Genomic DNA, 23577 nt, shown 5'->3' with positions numbered 1-23577 from the left:
AACTTTTCTTACACAAATCAAAAAGGAAAAAAAAATCACAAAGCTGAAAAAAACACACAAAGCTAAAATAAAGAAACAATATTTAAATTCCTGTCAATGGCAAGAACACAAAGTGTCGACTTAAAAAAGTCCAGAAGCACAAGATTAATAGACTTTCACTTTTACGTCAAGCAGTGTTTTTGACGAGTGTTTCTTAAATATTTTGAAGAGACTGAAATATCCAGGTGCAGTTCTACACTGTAGCTGTTAGCTTCTATTGTAGCGCCAAGATGGCTTCCACCGTGTGTGTTAATGCATATTGAGGTTTATTTGATGTTTGAACTATTAAAATGGGCAGTTATATGTGTTTTAGAGGGAGTCTCAAGTATTTGTGGATTTCTGCTATTAGCGGCTGGTTGTGGTTCTTAGCTCCCACATATACAGGGGCTCCACTGCACTTCTGCTGCTGTTTTTTATGTGACATAGCACAACAAACTATAAAGTTACAGACTGTGTGCAGTAATGTGTATCAAGCCGGATCTACTTGGAGTATTTGGTATTTATTGAGGTGGTACCGGTTGTAAAAAGAGAACGACTGATTCTGCATTTTCACTGAAGCATCAAGACAAAGAGGCTTTAATAGACCATCTGTTGCAAATAAAGTCTAAGGCAGATTCAGAGAGCAAAGACCAGGATTTGAGTGTGTAAGCACGGTGTGTCTGCAGTGTGACACAAACTGCAGAATAAACCTGAAGCAGAGACTGAAGGGAGGCGTAAGGACAGATTTGTGGTTAGAGTGAGTGGGTGGTGGAGGGGCAGAGCGAAAATGAGAAGCTCAACATTGTTTATCAACGTCTCATTAAATTTGAGAAACCTTCTAAAGTTTATGCTGTGAGCTGACTACTGAGAGTTGTTCACTTTGTCCTGATAATAAAACTAAAGGAAATCACTTTAACATCATTTTCTGGTTTATTACATTTGTAGGTGTTGGGTTTTAAATTTGTTTCAAACCAAATATGAGATTATGATAATATGAATGTTGCTTATAAATTATGGATTTATGCTTAAGCAAATTTCAAGAAGCCTGATTTATTTTATTGTTTAAATGAACATGAGAAGCTCCTTTCAGTTTCCTTTTCCTTCTGATGGACACACCCATCTCTTTTTACCTCCCTCATTTCTCCTACTACTCTCCATTATTTTTTCTTCTGCTATTGTTTGACATTTTCTGCCTTTTTTCTTACCATGGAAGGAAAATTGAACTCAGTTCTTTGGTGTTTAACTGTAGCTGTGTTTCAGATAAATTGATATTTCAAAAATAAATTGGCAAAAATGGAAACGTTTTAGAAAAAACTCTAGTTTTTCTATGAAATTTTGTCGCCTAGATTTTTTTTTTTTTTTTTTGGCTGGTTTATTTTGTAAAAATGCAAAAACCTTTTCCACATCATGCAAGAAGACGACAGGAAGTAGTTAGAGGATCATGTTTTTTAATGAATTATCATCTTATTGTCACATTATTTTAATTTAATTTCTTATTTAATGGAAACACTACAATTGCAAAACTGTGTTTTATTTTGACAATAGCAGAATATTGACAAAGTTTTGCACGTTTGTAATGGAAACGCAGCTATTGAGTCGATTCTGGACGAAGGAGAAACTGCTGCCATTAACTTTATAGAGCATTTGTTAAATTTATCCCCCATGGAAAGTACTCCTGGTTCAATGCATCGGTGTCTTTCTGTCCTCTCAACACCCAGGAGGTCAGCCTGGTTCTGGTTCTGGTTCTGGTTCCTCTCCACTGTGACTACATGGTTGCTAAGGATCAGAGATTGATGCAGTGTATAAATATAAAGTGGAAGTGAAACTAAAAGTGAGGTGTGAATCTGTACTCAGTCCCATTTACTCTGGAAAACGAACTGGATTCAGAAGTTACTTATGTAATTAAATCCACTTTTGTGTAATTTATCTTGCACAACTGCAAGAATAGAGTATTAATGAGAGAAAATTTAAGGTTCTTTATTTGCCATTTGTGCTTTAAATCTGCAATTCAGAGACATGGAACTTTTTATACAGCTGTCTACAAACAAAATATACAAAAAAATATAAAAGTGGTGCAACTTTAAAAACAAATGATGAGAAAATGTAAAGGGTAAATGATATTCCAGGTATCACTTACAATTGATGGTTTGGATCAAAGCAGATATATGTGTTAAAATGGCCTAGTCAAAGTCCAGATCTAAGTGAAAGTGACAATCTATTGGAAAACTTGAGACTTGTTTGCGTACGCTCTGAAATGTGCTACAGAATTAGCAGAGGGGATTCTTTGGTTCACATGCTCAGAAACTCTCAGGTGAAGCTGTAAATAACGATAAAGTTAGCGAATGTGGAAAATTAGATCTGTGCTGTTATTTATTTCTCCTTCTATCCCATCGGCCAGATGAAGAAGATGAGATCAGATTACGGCTCATTCAGCTTGTTTTGTCAGATTTATTGCATCCCTGCAGTTGGCAGTGATCTCAGTCGCTCTCAGAAACCCCCTAAAATCACGTTTCAGGTTACACCTCTGCAGCCCTCTAATTTATTCATCAGCTCCAGGCCTGAAGGACTCTCCTGTCACAGCAACATCAAGCCTGTGTGTGTTTGCGGGCGAGGGCGCAGGATCGCGTTTCCCTCTGAGCGGAAGTGACATCATCAAAGCCAGACCACTAATTGGTTCCCTCTGCGACTGCTGCTCTCCGTCTGTACGTTTCTCCTCTGGATGAGTGTGATGTGAGGCTGGGTCCACAGCAGGGGGCAGCGGGTGTTTACTGGGTTTTAATGAGTCTTGTTTCGCTTAAATCCGTTAAAGTGAGTCTACCTCCGAGTCACCCAGACATCAATGCACCTAAACAATCTTTTCTGCACACCCAAACACTCTCACACACACACACACACACTCACACCTCCTCCCACGGTGTATCAGATTGCCTCCTTCAGGCCTTAAATCGATGACCACACCCTCTCCCACAATGCCCGGTCCCATCTGCTGGTCCCTGTTCATGATCTCTTTGTGTGGCTCGCTGTCTTTGTGTTTGAGTAAATTTTGTGCGCACATGATCGGAGGCACTGAAAGTCAGACAGAAAACTGATTTCATCCCGGTGTGAAAGCCATCACTTGTGTGTCAGTTCTTGAGCTCCAGTAACTGTCTGCAAACTCGTCTCACCTGGACCTGAAAGTGTCTGTTCCTGTTTCTGTGGAGGCCAGAAGTCCTCCGGAGAAATACTTCAACGTTTGTGCATTCTGATCAATTTGAATAAAGAATAAAGGAAAGGTCAGGAATGTTGGACCCCAACATCTGGAGCGAGATAATTGCTGTTTTCGGATCAGTTCTCATGCAGCTTCTGTGCTGGTAGATGACGAAACGGAAACTTTTTATTTGAAACTTTTCCACTCATATGTTACATTTGATCTCATAAATAAGATGTAATTTTGCTTATTTAACTTAACTTACAGTTTTTGTTGATCCACCTAGCAGAAGTAGTACTTACTTATTTACTTATCAGTTTTTCGAAAAAAATTAAAAAGGAATTTATATAATTCTTATTACTTACAAAAACTTTATTTGCTTGTTTATTTTTCCACACCCTCTCTGAAATGCCCCTTAATCTAATTTGTTAATCATTGTCACGGCCTGTTGACTTATTTGTTTCAGTTTAACCATCTTCCCTTCCCTTGACTTTTTGTTCAGTATTTCTGCCTCTGCCATATGTCAGGATTTGCATATTATTTCCATGCACATGTAAAACCAAAGGGACTTTCACTTGTTGCATGGAGTGACCTGTAAACACTTTAAACCAGAAGCTAAAAACTCAGAGGGACCTGGGATGAATTCACTCAGCTCGCAAACAGGCCTGAAATCAATTAATACACTCAGCAACAAATCAATTAATCTTTAAATTAAAACAGACTCATTAATTTCCATTTGCATGATTTATCGTTTTTCTCTTTCTACCAAAAGTTTTAGGTCTGGTGTTTTGGTCTCGTTTTTTTCTCAAGAGTAATTTTATTTACACAAACTTCATGATTCATTTTATTTGTTGTTTTTGCTGTTTGTTTATCTTATTTTTGATATTTAAAATTTCTTCCAGTTCCAGTGTTAAATGTTGATTAGAGTTTAAAGTTTGAGAATCATGTGTTCTTCCGTTATTATCAGTAAATTACTTGAAAATGGTCTCAAAACAACAATATTGTCGTTTATTGCGATAACTTCTGGGATAATTTATCATTGCAGCAAAATTTGTTTTGGTGACAAACCTACTCACAAAGGGAACTTTAATCATCATCAGACAACAGAACAAAAATAACTTGAGAAAGTCTTTACTCTGGACATAAACACAAGTCACCTTGAACAAAATGTGTCCGATAAGACGCTCCTCTTTGCTCTCTACATGATCTTGAACGGTCAGATTTAAAGACGTCTTGTGATGTGATGTTTTTGCCTTTTTTCTTCCTTCAGATGCAACAACATTTTAGTCATCATCTCAGATGACCCAGGAGTCGCTGTGTGTCATGTGACGCTGCGTGGGTGTTTGCTGCATGTTATTCTGCAGTTTCCGTAATTACATGGTGTGAATAGACAAGAAGAGAGAGTGAGCATAAGAAAGGAGACCACTGTGCTGTTGTTCTTCTGTTGTCTTAACAGGTGTGTGTGTGTGTGTGTGTGTGTGTTTGCTCTGAAAGAGAGAAGTCTGAGGATGTTTGGTTGGATTCAAGCTGAAGGCTTAATAACGTTTTTATCTCCACCTGCTGCCACCACAGCTGCTGCAAACACACACAGCCCATTACTGCCTGACATTTCTGAATCATCTGGAGTTTCCCTGTAAAACACACAAGAACGTATTCATTAGTCAGCCAAAACTAAAACCAAACTGAGTTGAACCTTTAGGACAACAAGCTGGATGAGTCTCAGGACCACCGAGCCTCTGCAGTTTCTCTCGCTTGTTGTTATTCAGCTAATGTTGAAAAAACACAATTTCACAATTGCTGTGTTTATATCAAATCAGAAATTAAAATCACTTTGTTCACATGCCAAATTGTTTAAAAACATGCAGCACCAATTATAGGCAGAACTTAACATGCACTTAGAAATCAAGAGTCAAGTGAATTCATTGCTAATCTACGGTAATGTGATTGACAGACTAAAGCTTGAATCTGTTGTTTTTATGAGTCAAACTGTGACTAATGTAAAATTAATTTATGAGTCATTGCTTGTGCTTTTTTTTAATCATCAGTCTCATCTGAAAAGAATGTTGAGTCTTTATCTAACCTGAGATAAATCATAGTATAATTTATTATCCAACATGTAGCTCAGCGTAGGTGCAATTTGGAGTTGTGGGTGCTTTTTTAAAGCTAGGATCTCTGAGTTTACTTAAAGTCTAAGTCCAAGAGTTTAGTGTCATCTAGAAAACGCTCCTGCTACAGGAACCTGATACTGTTCCATCATGGTAACTGACCAACTTATTCTGAAATGTTTCAGTAACAATACAAAATGGTGAAAGATCAAAGCTACGACTTTATGTTTAAAGTTAACTAACAACATCTAATCTGCAATAGTTTATTTCAAACCCAGCTTTTATGGTGGGATACCATCAATTTTTCAGTTTTCTTATACAGGAAACTGAAGAATGAAGAATTTGACACTGAATCCATTAGTTTAGGTTTCTTTAATGTGCACATCTTGTATTTTTATCTTAGCAAAAAAATTGTGTTTGTGCTTTGAATGTCTGAAAAGATTAGTACTTTCTCGTCTGCTTGTGTTAAGTTTGCTCCTTTATTCTTCAGCTTCTGTTTGATTCACTCTGACAACATAATGTCCAAGGCACAGCCATGTTCAGAGCATCAGAGGAGTTATTATGTCTTTGTTGCAGGATGTGAAAGGACCGCCATGTGTGCCGTGGAAGCACAACATGAATCAGGAGTGATTAATGTGAAATGCACTTCAGTGCGTTATTGTCCTGGCAGCGATCCCGACACAGTTTTACTGGAAAAACCTCTTCTGTTATGAGAATCCAGAGACAGCCTTTGACAGCTAACAGAAAGAAAGAAAGAAAGAAAGAAAGAAAGAAAGAAAGAAAGAAAGAAAGAAAGAAAGAAAGAAAGAAAGAAAGAAAGACTGGATGCTGACTCAGACACACACGCACTTATTGAGTGAATAACACAGACACACACTTTTCCAGCCCGTGTTTAAAGCTCATCTTTAATCTCTCTCTCTCTGTCCCTCTCTTTCTCTGACACACACACACACACACACACACACACACACACACACATTGATGCTGCTGTGAGTCTTTGTAATGGAGTCAAACAGCTTCGCAGTCACTCTGATGACTCTCTCTGATGTAACATTCCTCTGGATAATAACATAATTATAGCACGAAATCAGCGTACGCCTCCAGCCTCAGACATTGCATATGCACACACACACACACGCACACACACACACACACGCACACACACGCACTCAAACACCCATAAGAGGTATCTTTGTGGTTGTCTGTAGTCTTCCTGTCATGCATTGAAACATTATTGAAATTTTAATCAGAACCTTTGACAAAATGGCCGTGGATCTGAATATGAACTTACATTTTGGTGTTTATTTACGGTGTAATTCATTTACCTCTAAAGTACAAATTTCACCTGGGAGTAACATCAAGTCAAACTTTGCTGTTTCACCTCAAAGTTTAACCTGTACAACTTGAGCGCCCCCGGTAAAGACACAGACTTGGAAAAAACTCAGACAGTGTAGGTCAGGTGACCTTTCAAATTAAAGCCCAAACTCTGATCTTTCCAGCAGGATATGCATCACTGCGCTAAGTGCAACTTATCGAACCAGCAGCCGAAGAAGAGAAAAATGAGGCTGATTTCATGTCTTTCCTCTGCTGTTTTATGGCTCTAATCTGCTACAATAAATATTTCCACTTGGCTGCTGTAGTCCATTGTTTCTGCGTCACATTGAAGTGATTCCTGACTGTTTTCAGCTATTTTTGTCTGCTGGATGCAGGTTTGGTTGAAGTTCAGATGCATATGTGAACGCTAAGTGGACCGTAGACCACTCCAGAAACAAGAAGTGGATTATAGCGCAGGGCATTCTGGGTAAATAGAACCAAAACAAACACGAGAGTCCAGCACTAGAGGGGGAAAATGTTTATGGTGCTTTACCAAAGATGAAGCAGAAATCCTGTAGTCACTAAAATCCGAAGCCACTCCGTTTTTGTTTACAAGGAAGTTTTGCTCAGGGTCTTCTTCAGAGGTTTTCATTTTGTTCCTTCAGTGGTTCTTGGTGCAGCGCCCCCACAGGGGACGAGGGGAACAGCTTTTTAAAACTGACAATGCAGAGCAAAAGTGAACCACAGCAGCTGAAATTGTAACAAATGTTGCAACTTTTCTACAGGGTCATCAGGTGTGAAGACGGCCTTAGTGTTGATCTGAACATGTGTTTGTCAGTGTGCAGAGCAGGACAGGCAAATTGCCACAACTCACAAGGCTAAGAAACAGAGAGCCATTGTGTTTGCACACCTCGTGGGCACTGGCCTGTCTGTGTGTGCAATGATGGTGATTGTGCTGACTGTATGGTTGGTATTCTGCTGAATGAAAGACTATTTGCCAACAGATCCCAGTGAATCTGCGTCACACATACACTCCCACACTCACAGCGTCTAGGAAGTCCTGAAAATAGCAAAAAGCTCAGCAAACGCTCATAGTATGCTGTTCTACGCTGATGTCCAGTTTAAATACAAAAAAGTGGGATTAGGCAGGAAAAACTTCATCACTTCCTCTTCTACTGTTCTGCACCAAACATGAGCCACAATGATGGGATCTCCATGCCTAAAGCAGAAAATCAGGATGATGAGGATGATGTGGTCACAGCACCATAAGTGGGAAAAGTGGGAGGACAAAGTTAGGTATTGAATAATGGAAAAAGCCAGAAAAAATACTGTTCTCCTCATATCTTCATCCTAACTTCAGCATAAGAATACTGTTACAGTTTTTAGCTTTTAGCTTTATTGTCTGTATTGTTTGAATTCATGCTAGAAATAGTTGTTTTTATGGAGTACCTGCCATTTAACTTTTTATTTGTTGCTATAGTTGGAGAATTGAAACAGCCTCTAAGCATGACACTGCCACCACCATGCCTGACATTGTTTTTTTTGGGGGGGGGATGTTTGCCTTGAGTCCTCCAAACATACTTCAAACAATTTAAGCCTAAAGTCAGAAACCACTAACTGCCACACAGTGTACAAAACATGTTTGCTGACACAGAATAGGTACTTTATTTTAAAAGAGTTTTTGTAAATCAGTGTGTGGAGTAATTATATGATGAACTTAAAGTACAAATATAAACCAGCTTAAAAACTGTTCAAGAAGAAGCTTAATGGGAAATATATTGTATAATGCCTGTCTCATAGACCAAAAATGCTATTGCTGATATTAAAAATTTATAAATAATTGTATATTTAAGGATGAGAATGTGAGATTTAAGCGTTTTGTTGTGGAATAATTTAAGAGTTTATCTTGTGTTGGGAGATTTCAATGTTTGTAAGTTGATGAGTGAGAGGGGCAGGAAATCATAAGGTCTTGTATCTTCTACCTGCTCCTTTTCAATGCATGTTAACCAGTTTGAACCAGTTAACGAACCAGTTTGAATGAACTCTAGTGATTCTTGCTAAAGAGGCGTCAAATATTCAGCAAGAATTTTGCCAGAAGCAAAATCATGTCTGGAGTAAAAATGGATGTAGCCGAGGCGCAACTTTGCTGGATGTTTAATCAAGTAAAGCCCAAAATGAACACAGACTTCCAGTGCATGATGAGCAGATATGAACTTCAGACAACTAAGCTTTGATGGATTGACATGGATTTTTTTTTTGCTTAATTCTGTCGGAAGTGGATAAAAACGTAAATAAAGTCATTGTACGAAGGACTTTGAGTTCACTTGAAGCTGTAAGTCTGAGTGAGCGGCCCCAATATTCAAATAGGTGCAGAATTTTTTCGAAACCAAAAAGAACAGCGGAGCTTTTGCCTTCGATTTCACTCGACTTGTTTTTCTTTCTGCTGCAGTGTGAGCTCCAACGTCTTCGTATGTTTCTCTCAGCAAATGGAGATGTGGGGGTTGACATGGTTCTCTCAGAGGAGGAAGTCTGTGGTTGGGCCATTTCTACATATTTTCCCCTTATGAGCACACAACCACACACACATACGCACGCACACAACCACACACACACATATGAACGCATTTTCCTTGTCAGAGCAAATGAAGCTTTCCTTTAAAAGCATCGTTCAGCTTCACAGATGTGGAAGCCATTTCTCCTGCTTTTACACTCACACACACACACAGAAAAACATTCATTCGAATAAACACAAAACCCACAGTCTCTTGGGGTGCGGTCTCCCCTGCAACCCCGGTGCACTGTGGGTAGCTGTGGTAAAAGAGGTCCTGTGAGAGGCTGTCCAAAAATAGCCGGAGCTAAAATGCAGGAACGTGGAGTTCTTCTCATGCTGTGCATAAAAATCTGATAATCTGTGTTTGTGTGTGTTTTTCAGGAGGAGTGTTTGGTTTTGTTAATTCATTCCTAAATATGTGTTTACATAGATAAAAATATTATCTATAAACTCTCGAGGCCTGAGACAAACTGAACCACTCTGTCACAGTTTGCAGATTTACGCTCAAATACATTTGTCATTTCTTATGCAACTTGTGTGTTTTGCTTCTGACAGACTGCATGGGTCCATTCTGGCAAGATAGGACAAAACGTGACTTTGAACTTATTTATGACTTTTTCTTGTGTCTAATTTTTAAGCGTGATGCTCAGATGTAAGCGGGACATCGAGCTGGCCAGTCGTACTGCGTCCTCCAGCTGTTGTACAGTCACAGTAAACTCCAGGGTTTTAACACATGACAGATCTGGGCCTTTTTGGTTTTAAAGCTGCAGTTGACCCCCAGTATTCGCAGGCTTTAGGGACCACAGCTGACGACTAGCTGAGCTCCATAAATACTTTCTCCTTTAAAAAGGCTTATAACTGCCAGTTTTAATAGTTTAAACACCAAATATACCCTAATATGCAGTAGTAAACACAATGGAAGCTATTTTAGCACTAGCACAGAGCTAATATTTAAGTGCATTTATTTATTTAAGTGCTGACAAAATCATATTAAATACATAAAAAGCTATCATATCTGCATGGAGAGAGTGGGTGATGTTTCCTGAGATCGCTGCTCGATACTTTGTGGTTGCCTGAATATTTCAGGCTCAAAGTTCAACAGTCAAATAATAATTAGCATAATTATTCAAAAACAACAGGTTGAACTGAGTGGATCTTCATGAGTGCAGACAGAGCATCTGCATGCTATAAGATTAATGAATGTTATCTGTAATTATTGTTGAAACATTTGATTAGTGTTTACATATATTTAGTTGTGATCTTCACGCTTAGGAAGTTTTCAGCATGTACAAAACATGCAATGTTTTACTCATTATGCATTAAATTAGTAAATCTTTGTATGCAGTGTAAATGAAAGGAAGGTGATTAGTGGTGTGATGATGGTATTAGAATATGTCCAAGACCGAAACAGAACTAAATACTTGAATATTTATTCTTAAGAAGGCAGAATTACATCTTATTTTGTTTTTAAATTTTCCCAATTCGTCATTAAAATCAGCTTTGAGCATCTTTTGGTGAGGTTCACTCTTTTAAATGTTTTTCTCTGTCTGTTGACTAAATATTTTCACTGTTTTGCGAAATGTTGGGACACAGTTTGGTTGTTCTTACTGGAGCTGAGAAATTCAAGCAAATCCAAACAAAGAAATGGTTCTGTGACGGTGCAGATGTGTGTGTGGCTCCTCCTCCTCATGTAAACACACACATACTGTATATTTACTTTGCTTTCCCTCTGGAATCGAGCCATAGAGTGAGTAACACAACCTGGAGAGCAAAGACAGACAAAGTCTGAACTGACCTCACAGCGCTGCTGAATCAACAAAAAAACACTTTATAAAAACGAAATCCATCTTTATCTGAGTTTTTCCTCTTGCTGTCCTTATTCGATCCAGACGAAGACAAAACATGGCAGCACAAGGTCAAACAGGAGCAGCTGATTTTTTGTTTTTATATTTTTCTAAAATCTTCTGAAACCTGAGGCAACAACTCAGCAGAACTTGCTGGATAGATTAATGCTCCATTTCTCTCCTTTCCTGGAGCAATGGTTGTAAAAAAATAAGCACCAACACAAAAAACATGTCTACAAAATTTAGTTGGAAATAAAATGGCTTTTTCTGGCTTGTTTGGTTTCCCACCAAACACGAGTCGGTTTGCAGCCCCCATATTTTACAACGGCTTTGACAAGAGATTATTCAAATGAGTTTTCTAGCGTTTGCTCAGACTTTCTTGGTTGTATACTTTCAGAAAATCTTTTCTCATATTCTCTCAAATATCATAAACCCAAACAGGGATCAGAACCACAACCAGTGAAAACATGGTGTGGTGTAAGTCCTAGAGAAAAAAACACAATTAAATTTCATGTGATATTTGAGTAGTGGATGGCTATTTATGTCCATAATTCATCAAAACATTGAACTGGAACCAAATTGTTACACAAGCTACAGTTGCTTTGACCACATAAATTCAAATTCAGAAAATAAATTTTCTTAATTGAAATGTGTCCGTTCTGGAAAAACTCATGTTTTCAATAAAACAATTTTACTCGAGGAAGACATTAAAACAATATCAATAGCTGTGTTTCAATTACAAATGTGAGCAAAACTTTGTTGATATTCTGCTAATGCCAAAAAACCATAATTTAGTGATTTGCACTGTTTCTATTAAAAAAGAAACACAATGAAAATCACACATGAATAAGTTTGTTCACGCGACAAGCTGCACCATCATCCTCCAACCACTTCCTGTCGTCTTCTTTGTCTTTTCCAGCAGTAGTAACATCCGGTTGGTGATCATGTGACTCGTGAAAAAAGTGTTTTCATTTCAGTTTTGTCGATGCGACCGTTTTCGCCCCACCTCATCTTGGGGCGAAAACTTATCAAAAAACATGAGTTCTTTTCAATATTACTGTGTTTCCATTAAGCTCATTTATTGTCATAATTCAAATTTGCACAAACCCTTCTATGTACAGCGTACAACAATCTGAAAGCCATTTTCTTATGTTTCTCATGGATTTGTATGTTGTAAATGCCCACAGACCTCTGAAGTGGATACTAGTGAATCATACAGTACACTATCAACTCCTGCAAGTGCAAGAAAATGTTTGTTGAATCCAATATGGCAGACAGACCAAAAGCAACTCAGGAATATTCAGTCCCTGAATTGCCTCTAAAGTGCCTTATTTCTTATTTTAAGTTATTTTCCTGAGTTTGATTATTTGCATTCACATTTAAAATATACAAATTACACATGAAACTGGCAACATTTTCAAGCTGCTTAGTTGCTACACAGAATCAAAATACAGAATTGTTTTTATCACTCAGAAAAAAAAGTATCTTTAGTTTTACTTTTTTGTTCATTTGTTTCATTTTGTGGAGCAGTGCAGGGTTTGTTCATCATGACGTTTCAGATGTGATGACTAACAGGAGTCTGTCTCTGTCTCCTCAGGTCTATCTGAAGGCGCCGATGATCCTGAATGGGGTTTGTGTGATCTGGAGAGGCTGGATTGACCTACAGAGGCTGGACGGGATGGGATATCTGGAGTACGACGACGAGCGAGCGCAGGTAGGAAATCCTCTCACTCACGCTGCTTTTACCTTCTTCTGTCCCAGAATCTGATTGTTTTGAAGTTTGATCACGACTTGTTGGTTTGTGTGTGCAGCACGAGGATGCTTTGGCTCAGGCAGCATTTGAGGAAGCTCGGCGCAGAACCAGAGACTTTGAGGACAGAGACCGGTCACACCGAGAGGATTTAGAGGTGAGGGGGGGTCTGTATGTTTTCAGAGGTCTGGAGTCTCCAAAGACAAACAGAAATGAAAGAAACCTGTAAATTACTGTTGGATTTATATCCATGAATATTATATTTGTTTGTTGACTCACATCCACCCATAACCACACCCAACAGAGAAGGTTCACTAGTGTTATATGGATGTTTTACATCCTGTTTTGACTAACATAATGTAAAATACAGAGAGCCTGTTTCATTTGGAAGTTAAATAAGATGAGCATAGACTTAAAGAGTCGTGTGAACTCTCCTGAAACCTGCTGCTCTTTAGCAGAACTCTGGTCCATTTCATGTGTTCTGGCTGGCTTTGCCAGACTTTGACTAAAAATAATCCCAGCTTTCATCAAGCTGTGGAAGCTTTGCAAAGGAACAACCTGTGAACAGTACAACCTCAGAGTTTAATGCAAACAAAAATAGAGATTTTCTGTTATAGACTATTACAGAACTGCGTTATCTAAGTTATTTAAATGTCAAAATCATGCATTCATCTATAATCACATGATAGAAGTTGCTCCAGTCACATGAATGCAAGATTTAAGTTTTTGGTCTACATCAGCTGTGTAAAACTGGAGGCCCGCTGGCCAAATCCGGCCCACTCCCATCATTCATACGGTCCTCGAGATGACCATTAATAGATGTTTAAGGTAACGGTTGTGTGCTTAAATATTACTTCATCAGTCAGCTCAAAGTGGGTTTTTACTGTCCACTGGTAATTTATGTAAATTTGAAAAGATTTTCTCATCAAACCAAGAGAAAGGTAAAACACTCCAACAGTTTGTTAATGGGCAACGTTATTGATGACTTTGCCACAAACGGCCCTTTGAGAACATTCAAGGTGTTGATAGACAATGATATGTGTGACAGAAAACAAACTGCGCTTCACCCTGAACCCAAAGTGAAACATGGTGGTGGCAGCATCATGCTGTGGGGAGACGGATGTACCCGTACACAGAAAAATCCTGGATGGAAACTTGTTTATGTATTTCATTGTATTCTATATGAATTATGTACTACTTTGAGTTGGCCTATCGCATAAAATCCTGCTAAAATACACTAAAGCAGTTGCAATGTGACAAAATGTGAAAATGTTTAAGGTATGAATACTTTTGCCAGGTGCCTGTATATCTGTACAGACAATCATAAAGCTACAGCACACCTTTCTTTGCTTATTGCTTTGGTGGCTCCGAGTTGTGTGACGTGTGCTTGTGTGCCTTAGCTTTATTTCATGAAATTATTCACTTTTTTATTCCAAATTGTAGGTTTAGTGCATGATCAGTTTGACTAAATAATCTCATTTAATTTTTTTTGAACTATTGAATGTCAGATGCCCCAAAAGCCTCAGAAGGGAAAGTAGTGTATTATAAAAAAAAAACAGAAACATGTAACAATTTGGATTCTTTTATTCAAAACTGTGAAACTTCATTTGTTTTGAAATATGAAGTGTTGTTAAAACTGTTACGTTGTACGATTTAAAAGGCACCCTGACTGCATATGATTACCTGAAGTCACCTCACTTTCCCAGCAAGGCTTTGGGGAGATCAGAGGCATCGATGCGAAGCTGACGCCCTTCGAATGAACACCAAATTGTTTATTTTTTAGGACCCTGTGGTTTCTAAAATCTGGGACTGATGACACACAGAAAGACAGACAGCCAGCAGAAAAGAACAGGGTCTGTGTCCTTCACTTCTCACCACCTATCACACTGTCATGCACTAAACCACCTTCTGTGTCTGCATGTGTGTATGCGTGTGCGTGTGTGTGTGTGTGTGTGTGTGTGTGTGTGTGTGTGTGTGTGTGTGTGTGTGTGTGTGTGTGTGTGTGTGTGTGTGTGTGTGTGCCAAAGTGCCCTGTTTGTGTCTTTGCATTCATGTTTCTGTCTGTTATTTCCTATATCTGTGTGTTTGTATGTTTGGTGTTCAAATATGTGCATGCATTTATGTATGTGTATAAAATGTGCTTTTTTACTATGTTGTAGATAATTAAATTTAGCTGAAAATGAGGCCATTTGATGAGAAAAACTGCTGCCGTTTTAAAGAAGGAAAGAAGTAAAGTTGCTCCCTGAAGGTCATCTTTCATCTGACTGATATCATGTTTCTTCCCTGAGGCTCAGAAAGAATAAGAAAAACTTCTTTCTTCTAATGAATCAAGAAAAGCAGCAGCATCTCCTCCTAAAAAATTCTTCTCTGTGTCAAAAGCTTTAGATTTGGTGCAACAAATTGCTTAGATACACATTCATCCTCTAACAATGGAGAATGTGTCCAAATGGAGGCTGTTCTCATCCATTTCTGAGTGCATACGGCGCTCATCGCCGACATGCAGTAATTTAAGGTGACATTGAGCCAACATGGAGGTCAAGAGGAGGAAGACCTTCTGAAAAATATTGAATTACTCAAATAAAGATAGATATTGCTCTCTGACTGAGGTAAAACTACTTATTCTCGTTCTGGTGTAGCTTGTGCAGCAGAGGCGTGTCCTTTGTTGAGCCCAAAGAGTGAAGCTATTACTGGAGAAATGACAGAACGGCTCTCAGAGGTCTTCCTATTTACATCAGGGTTGCTGGTGCCGTAAAGACAAAGGTTGAAAATAAAACTTACCCCAGGCTATTTCTTAGTGTTATAAACCTACACCTACTCCTGCCCTGTGGCGCTTCATTACATTACTTTGAGTGTGTGCAGCATCAACATCACCCACATAAAAAACACACCCTCTTTGCTTTCTTTGGGCTTAACAGGAAAAGTAGCTGCCAATCGAATGTATCCGTTAACCATTTTACAAGGCTGGCAGTAACACTGAATGGGTTTGGCTAGAGAAACCGCACAAAACAGAAGTGATGAATAAAAGTTAATTATTGACTTAGCAACAGTGGTAATTAGCTTTAAACATAGGGCGAGACTGGTTTCGTTAATAAATCATATCACCATTTAAAACAGCTTTTTCTTTTCTCCCATGTAATTTTGTCATATTAAAATTTGTTTGTTGATCTGAAACATTAATGTGCCAAAAAACAAAAGAGAGAACAAATACTTTCCCCATCATTGATTTCACCAGGAACCCCTCTGTATACCAAAGTGTTTTATAGTGAAATATGAGATTATCTGCAGGTAATCCCAACTGTAAGGAACAGAAATCCCAACACAGCAACAAATCCACAACAAAAAGAAAACTTAAAGTGTTGCAATGGCCTAGTCGAAGTCCAGAGCTGGCTGAAACGATGTAGTGGGACTTCATGAAAGTTGTCCAAACACCTGAGTTAATTAAGGCAACACTGTAAAAAATCATCAACAATTAAGTGAACAACTGATAAGAAAACAAATAAATCAGCTAAAAATTGTATGCAAGTTGTTGAAAAACTGTGGTACTTGATTTTTTTCCCTGACCTTACCGACAGACATTAAGGATACACAGCAGACAAACGCGATCCGTCTCTGACTTTTTCATGGCAGTCTGAACGGACCAGTTCTGATCTTTTCAGCCCCAGAAAACCAGATGTGGTATTAAATCGGATACGTAGCCGATAATTTTTCAAAGTGCACGTCGCCTTTTTCTGACTTCTGTCCTGAGACATGAGCCAGATGCAATTTCATACAATGTCTTAAAATTATAATTATGAAAGAAATCTGTCGGTGAAGCGCATCACATCACAGTCCCACCACCTCTGGTTCCAACTACGCATTCAAACAAACTTCTCTACAGACGTTGCAGTAAGTTGCAGTTGTGCTTTCGTTTTTCTTAGCTTCCTTCATCTTCTTATGATCTGTGACGATACTGTCCAACTCCAGCTCCAGTTGCTGAATAACTTTAAAACTGATCGACCGTTATTTCTTCTGTAAACACAGCTCAGACACTTTTCCGTAAACCGTTCACTCAGGAATCTGTTTGTGGTTCGTTTGTAATGTGAATGACCAAGCAAAAACAGAAAGATCTGATCTGAGCAGATACCTGCTGTGTGAATGTAGCTTAAGTTCAACCTGGACTCCTGTACACTGGAGCCGACCAGTGGCTAATACTGGTAAACACCATGTTTCTGCATTTTAAAGATGAATTCTTTGGTTTTGTTCACATTTTTAAATGTTTCAGCTTTTCTCTGTATCTTCATCTTTACTGATTAGTCCTTGCATTCTTGTTTTATCAGTTAACTTTATTAACTATTTGTGCTTACTTAGCAAGTGTGAGCACACTAAAGGCTAAAGGACCGAATACACATCCTTGAGGAACTCCTGTGCTCCGTCTGACAGAGTATTGGGTCTTACTGGCTACTATTTGTGCTTTTTCTCACATTAAAACCAAACTCAAGCTACAAAGTGAGAGATGTGGGATCATACTGTGAAAAGAAAATAAAGGAATCGTGGTGAAACTGTTTTTTGTCTTCAGAAGAGACAGGATGGTGTGCAGGGAACGTCTTATCGCTTCATCTATAGAGCAGTTAGAACAACAAGCAAACTGTAGATGGTGGTGGGAGTTTGGCTTTAATGTGTCCCATGACTCAGACATTCAAAGGCCTTCATTATAACAGCAGTCAGCACCATAAGCCACTAGTCATAAGGAAGGCTATAGAAACTTTATCAGGTGCAAGTGTCAAAAGAAGGGAGCAAGAATCTTATTTAACTTTAAGAACGTTTAAATATTAATGGCTATTTTTGATTGTTGGTAGTTAAACCTGCTGGGATTAAAATTACATTTTTAAGCTGAGAATAAAATCTCTGACATTAGAGAATCTGAAGCTGGACACGGAAGAATTAAAATCTTAAATCACATCAGGATTTGTTATCCAACATAATAAAATGAAGTAGATGATTTAGTGAGAGTGTTAGCCAGACGTTGCAGGAAGATTCTGCAGATCTGCTCTGAGTTTTTTCTTTGGGTGTGACTGACGAGTTTTGCTGAATAGTTGCACAGATTCGGCCTCTGCATTTCTGTGGTCTGCGCTCCACCTCGCTATGCGTCTCTGTTTCTCTGTGACTCTCTGTGTCTTGTTAGCGGCTGATCGAGTTATCTCTGCTGTTTGCTATTCAAACACAGAGTAACCCTTTCCATCAGAGGAAAGTCAAAGACAGGGAACCAGATTAGCTTTCAACCAGAAAGGCAATAATTGATGTGGTCTTTATTTATTTTCTGCTTTCCTGTAACCAGCAGATTCCCATCAGCAGATAACATTTCATATGCAAATTTTTATTGAAATATCTGATAATATTTCCTCTAGTGTTCATCATACCAACCTGGAAACCTCACTGTTTACTGGCGCTACTTTTCCATTCCCAGAATTTTGAAATCTCAATTTATGTCTAAGGATTGAATCAAAACTATATTGATAAAATAAACTTAATTGTTATGTAGCTCAAAAATGTAGGTCAAACAAATTATAACGTTTACATTTCTCTTTGAAGTGGTTGGATTAATAAAACCTATGCAGAAAAATGAAGAGGTCAAGAAGTTCTTTGACTTTTTTTAGACTTGTAGTAAAATATTAACGTCTTTTGCAGAAGTCTTGTCATATCAGCAGATTTAACTTTTCTATTTTTTAATCTAAAAGCAGCGATGTTCCAATCAACCAAGGTCAGAAGGTAGCTGTCACAGTGATAGATGGTGAAGCTATAGATTAAGATGAAAGCTTTTTAATTTCACTCTGTCCTCTTCAGTAAATGTTGCGTCGTTCTCACTAAAATATTAAATCTCAAACTATTTAAACATTCAGCAGTCAGGTACCTAAAAGCTATTGGACCCCTGAAGAGTTGTAGATTTTCAATCCACATGAATATAATCAGATGTAAACACACACACACGCGCACACACACGCACACACACTCATCCAAGCACTCTGCAGAAAGAGATTTGTCCATAAATGATGAGCTGGCACTGAAAGCATTAATATATCATTAGTATTGATTGCTATCAGACCCCCATACACACAAACACACACGCACACACACACACACACACACACACACACACGCACACACACACTCCAGTTCACAAACATATTCAAACACTTTGCAGGTGCAGAAACCTGCAGAAACAGCAAATCCACTCTGCTCTCGTCACGAAGCGCACGCACAGACATACACAAGCTCTGTGAGTATTGAGCTGTGGTTAAGCAGCCCTTCGTGGCCCTGCAGGCTCCCATTTGTGTTCGGATCAATATGAGAAGCTCTCTCCGGCCCCAATGATTAGCACAGACCACTCCCTTCTTCACAAACACTCAGGCTCTCTGTGTCAGATTTTAATAAAGCTTCACAAACACACGTTTGTCTGCTGATGGTTTTAGTACTTCTGCTTTCCATGAATCCTGGAAAACAAAAGATCCCTGAAACCACCTGGGGTTTCAAAACAGCAGATTTTCCAACGTGAAAAATAACAGGAAATAGTTATGAGTTGAATTATTGATGCAAAAACAAAAAAAAACATAAATAGTTCATTTGAAATTTTACAACTTTTTTAAGCGTTAATTGGAGACAGAAACACTAGTTACAAAATATCCACATTCAGTTGGGAATGAGGTTTCCATTCTGTTTTCAGACAGAGACGTGTGCAGACACCACTTAGGTTTTTATCCTTCACTGAGTTTGACTCTTTTTCCACTCATTTTCAGTTTATTAGCTGGAAGACAATCCAATTTTGTTTGTTCACCTAATGAATCCTTCAGGCATTTTAAAGTCATAAAGGTCCAATTTGCTTTTATTTGTTCACTTTATTTGAAAATTAAGATAATTAAATAAATCTTATATATAACACATGTTGACATTGACCAAATAAGATTTTAGCTGCAAAAGAGAGAATAACATCTCGCTAAAAACAAAACGTACAAATGATCGGATTCCTCTTTTACTTTAAAGGTCAAATAAATGTTTATTTCACTTTTATTGCCCTAGTTTTATTAATCCCTGAAGAAACAAACAGTAACTGTTAGTCGATTAAACTATTACTTAATTCTTAAGTTTACACTGACTTTGCTTTTTTTTTACCCTAGTCGACTTCAATTACCTTACCTCTCTTTAGCAGTTCAATTAAGTTTATTTATGTACAACTGAATCACAAAAAATGTTGACTAAAGGCACTTTGCAAAAAAATATAATTTTATTTCAATCATACATACGTTCCAATTGATCCAACACAGCTTATATGAGCATATTTCAGCTTCTTTCTTCATATTTTGTCATATACTTATAATGTTTGCTTATCATAATAGGGTCTTTGGTGATAATTTGAGATTAGGGGATTTTTTGTACAAATGGAAGGTCATGTTGAATCATCCAGCAAATCCACAGAAGAATGTCTGGAAAAATAAAACTCAAACCAGGTTCTAAAGCTAATTGCATTTTATTTCAAGTGTAGAAACCTTTTCATTGTGTCAGTGTTTACTAAGCAAAGATGGAAAAGATGATGAAGTTGAGGACTTGTCCCACTGACATGTTTCTAAAGGACATCCCAGTCAAACACAGTGGAGCTGCAGCTCAAACCTCTGGAAGATACTTTTAACTGTTTGAATCTAGAATTTCCTTCTTTTGATAAGGATCAATATCATTGGACCATAGATGAGGGTCAAATGTAAACACGGAGATAAATTGAGAGCTTTGTGTTTTAGCTTAATACTGTTCATTGCAAATATCATATTGCACTTTAAATAAAACAAAATTAACAAGTAACTTTTCTGCAAGAAATTTGAACTTTGTTTTAACAGAATTGATATTCAAGTTAATAATTCTTGAATATCAATCAAATGTACTGGATCCACTGACAGAATGTTTCACTTCTAATGAGACATTTTCCCATATTATGAGTAAAAGCTATTCCAGTGGTACTAGTACTTTATGAATATTCATTAATTATTTATTTAAAATAAGCTCCTATATCTTGCTGAAAAGATATTTGCTCTAGAAAATGAACCAAAAATACTTGGTAAGAATTTGCTTGATGCAGAGAATGACCCCAAGTTTTCTTCGTTTCTGCATTTAGTTTTTCTTAACTAAATGTTGCTGTATTTACCTTATGTGTTATGTATTATGTATTGCCCCGATGTTCTCCATCTTCTGCAGCAAAAAAAGAAAAAATCACTATAAACAAATTCAACATAATACTCCTCTGAACAATTACAAGTTGTTTGTTGCAACTCTGCTTTGATCCAGGAGTCATGTGACTGTAACTGAGCCACATGTGAATATCTGAAAGCAGCAGTTTTAATTAAAACAACTGAGGAGCCAGTCTGGCTGCGTGCAATGAAAATGGAAGCATGACATACTGTACGTATGCGCGCGCGTGTGTGTATGTGTGTGTTGGTGTGTGTGCATGTGACTGCAAGTGTGTTGCTATTACGGTGAGTCACTGAGATGACACAAACTGCATTCCTCTTGAGCTAAGCAACCCCTCCACTATCTCTGTCTGCATTTCTGTCTGCTCCCGGCTTCACCTTCTCCCGCACCTTCTCACCTCTATCACCCGAGCCGTGCCAAATCCCCCCAGCCATCACTTCAGTGTAAACATACAACCACAAGTATTTTTGTTACGGCAGCCGAGGGTCACACCATGGCCTCGCAAACACTATCCCACCACACCGAGTCAGGAAATATTTTTAAAAGTCTTCTCATGCTGACGGCCTCTGTTGATGATCTAACGATCAACTGTGTGTGTGTGTGTGTGTGTGCGTGTATATATGTGTGTGTGTGTGAAAGTGTGAGTGAGTGTGTCGGCCTGCAAGTCTGCCAGTTTATGTGTCTGTTTGTCTGCCTGCTGCTGTATTTGTCTGTCTACCAGATACCTTAACTAAAATAACATCAGTGTGTAAAAACAGGAGTAAGCGATGCGTTTCAAAGCTGTTTTGGCTCCATCTAGTGGCAATAGAGGGTACTACAAATTCTTTTATTAGTTTGAATTCAGGAAACATTTGCCAGTATGCAACTTTTTTTTTAAATGCTTTCTAAATTATTGCTAAAATTATAATTATGTCCTGACAGTATGCTATGAGAGAGATAATCTGTGAAAAGATCAGTCTCCTCCAACTCCTCCCTGAGCTACTGTTGCTGTTTGAATGAAATGAGCCAAAAACAACCAATCAGAGCCCAGAGGGGAGTCTTAGTGCTGTCAATCAACCTTATGAACATGCTGCTAAATGTGCTAAAGGAAGACAAATAAATTACTTTTACAGGAAAGCTGTTTATCTGCTGTCATAGGTGGCTATGCTAACTAGCTTTAGCATTTGTGCAGGCTATGCTAACTACAGTGTCGCAGAGAGAAAAGTGGAACGGTTTCAGTAAGCATGAAAAAATAATTATAAAAGTTACATACTGCAGCTTTAATGTCAAACTGTGAGATAAAAATGCAAATCAAATTGTTTTTTTTTTAAATAAATTAGTTAACGTGTACCATTTTTGAATGCTGTACTTAATTTATTGTCTTTTCTCTGTAATCCTTTTTTTTGGCCATCATCCTCTTTTTTCTTGCCCTTCTCCTCCTCTTTTCCTCCTTCATCCCTCCATCCCTGTCTCTCCCCAGTCCAGACGACAGCAGGACCCCAGCCCTGGCTCAAACATGGCCAACGCTGACGTGGAACACAAGATGCGCTGAGGACGGAAGAAGGAAGAAAAAAATGGAAACTGAAGCAGTTTGTTTGTTTGTTGTTTGATTTCAACGCAGTCAGCAGGAGACCGCACTCATTGGCCAGTTGTTTTGCATTATTCCTCAAAATTGATGTATTTTTCAAACTTTTGAATGCAGACAAAAATGGAAATATAAAATGAACAAAAACGATTTAAAAGAAACCAAAGACTTAAGCAGGAATGTTTGGGTGAAGAAGAAAAAAGAACCGTTGAGATTTTGACTTAATTTGGAGAACTTATGCAAAACGTTGATAATGAGAGAAAGAGGAAGAGGTGAGAACAAGAAGGAGCAGAGAAAAGGTAGAAGTCATGGCTCAGGGTCAGTCAGGGCTTCACAGCATGAATCAAATGTGAGGTTTCAGCAGTTCATGATGTTAAAAAAAAATAATTATATATATATATATATATATATATATATATATATATATATATATATGTGTGTGTGTGCATTTTTTCAGTGTTTCAACACCTCATGTTTGCTGATATGCTTGTGAAAAACTTCCATTTTATCAACTTAATTTCTTAAAACCTGCTGTTTTCTGAGACCAAAGTTCACTTTGCTGGAGGGAGGGAAAAAAATAGGAGACTTAAAAAATTATAGAAAGGCAAACCAAAGACATATTTACCAGGCTGGAGGGTTAAGAAGTGTTTGCTTTGTGTAAATTTAGATTCATTTAAACATCACAGGTTCTGTAGCCACAACCTGAAGGCTCTAGATATAGAAACGGCTACATGGAGGAGATTTAAACGTCCTTCGTCTTCCGAGAGGTTTTGCACTATGTGATACAATCAGTCTTGATCTCCACATTGCTCGTCTTTTTATTGCATGAAATCAAACATGGGGCTTCCTTTGCTCTTTATTGCTTGCATCGCAGCCTCTTTATCCTTGGAGTGCTCTCTGTCTGCTCTTTGATCAGGAACAACTGGGTGACTCAAAGTCGGGTTTTCAAAACGTTTTAACCCTTAAATAAAAACTTTTTCTTCCTTTTTATTATTCTAAAGTAAAAACAAAGCTGCAACATAATATGGTACTTCCT

At 38.1% G+C, this 23577-nt stretch overlaps 1 protein-coding gene across 4 annotated transcripts in view; it reads left to right on the top strand.

The window, feature by feature from the left end:
• The window catches only part of cbfb (core-binding factor subunit beta), a 37050-nt gene extending 14122 nt beyond the window's left edge, over positions 1-22928 (top strand). The window contains exons 4-7 of one of the 4 annotated variants that reach the window (XM_015059873.1): positions 12617-12733; positions 12831-12926; positions 14553-14622; positions 22442-22928. In XM_015059873.1, coding sequence (XP_014915359.1) covers positions 12617-12733; positions 12831-12926; positions 14553-14582 — 243 coding nt within the window. In that variant the 3' untranslated portion in view covers positions 14583-14622; positions 22442-22928. Of the gene's footprint in view, positions 1-12616; positions 12734-12830; positions 12927-14552; positions 14623-22436 lie in introns of all 4 variants that reach the window. The other 3 variants (XM_015059872.1, XM_015059871.1, XM_015059870.1) reach the window with 3 other exon arrangements.
• The last annotated feature ends 649 nt before the right edge of the window (positions 22929-23577 follow it).

Source organism: Poecilia latipinna, unplaced genomic scaffold, assembly GCF_001443285.1.
Source record: "Poecilia latipinna isolate Pla-1442-1.1 unplaced genomic scaffold, P_latipinna-1.0 Scaffold1665, whole genome shotgun sequence".
In the NCBI taxonomy this organism is placed as follows: domain Eukaryota; kingdom Metazoa; phylum Chordata; class Actinopteri; order Cyprinodontiformes; family Poeciliidae; genus Poecilia; species Poecilia latipinna.
Note: the sequence above shows the minus strand (reverse complement) of the source record. Positions and strands in the feature narration are given on the sequence as shown.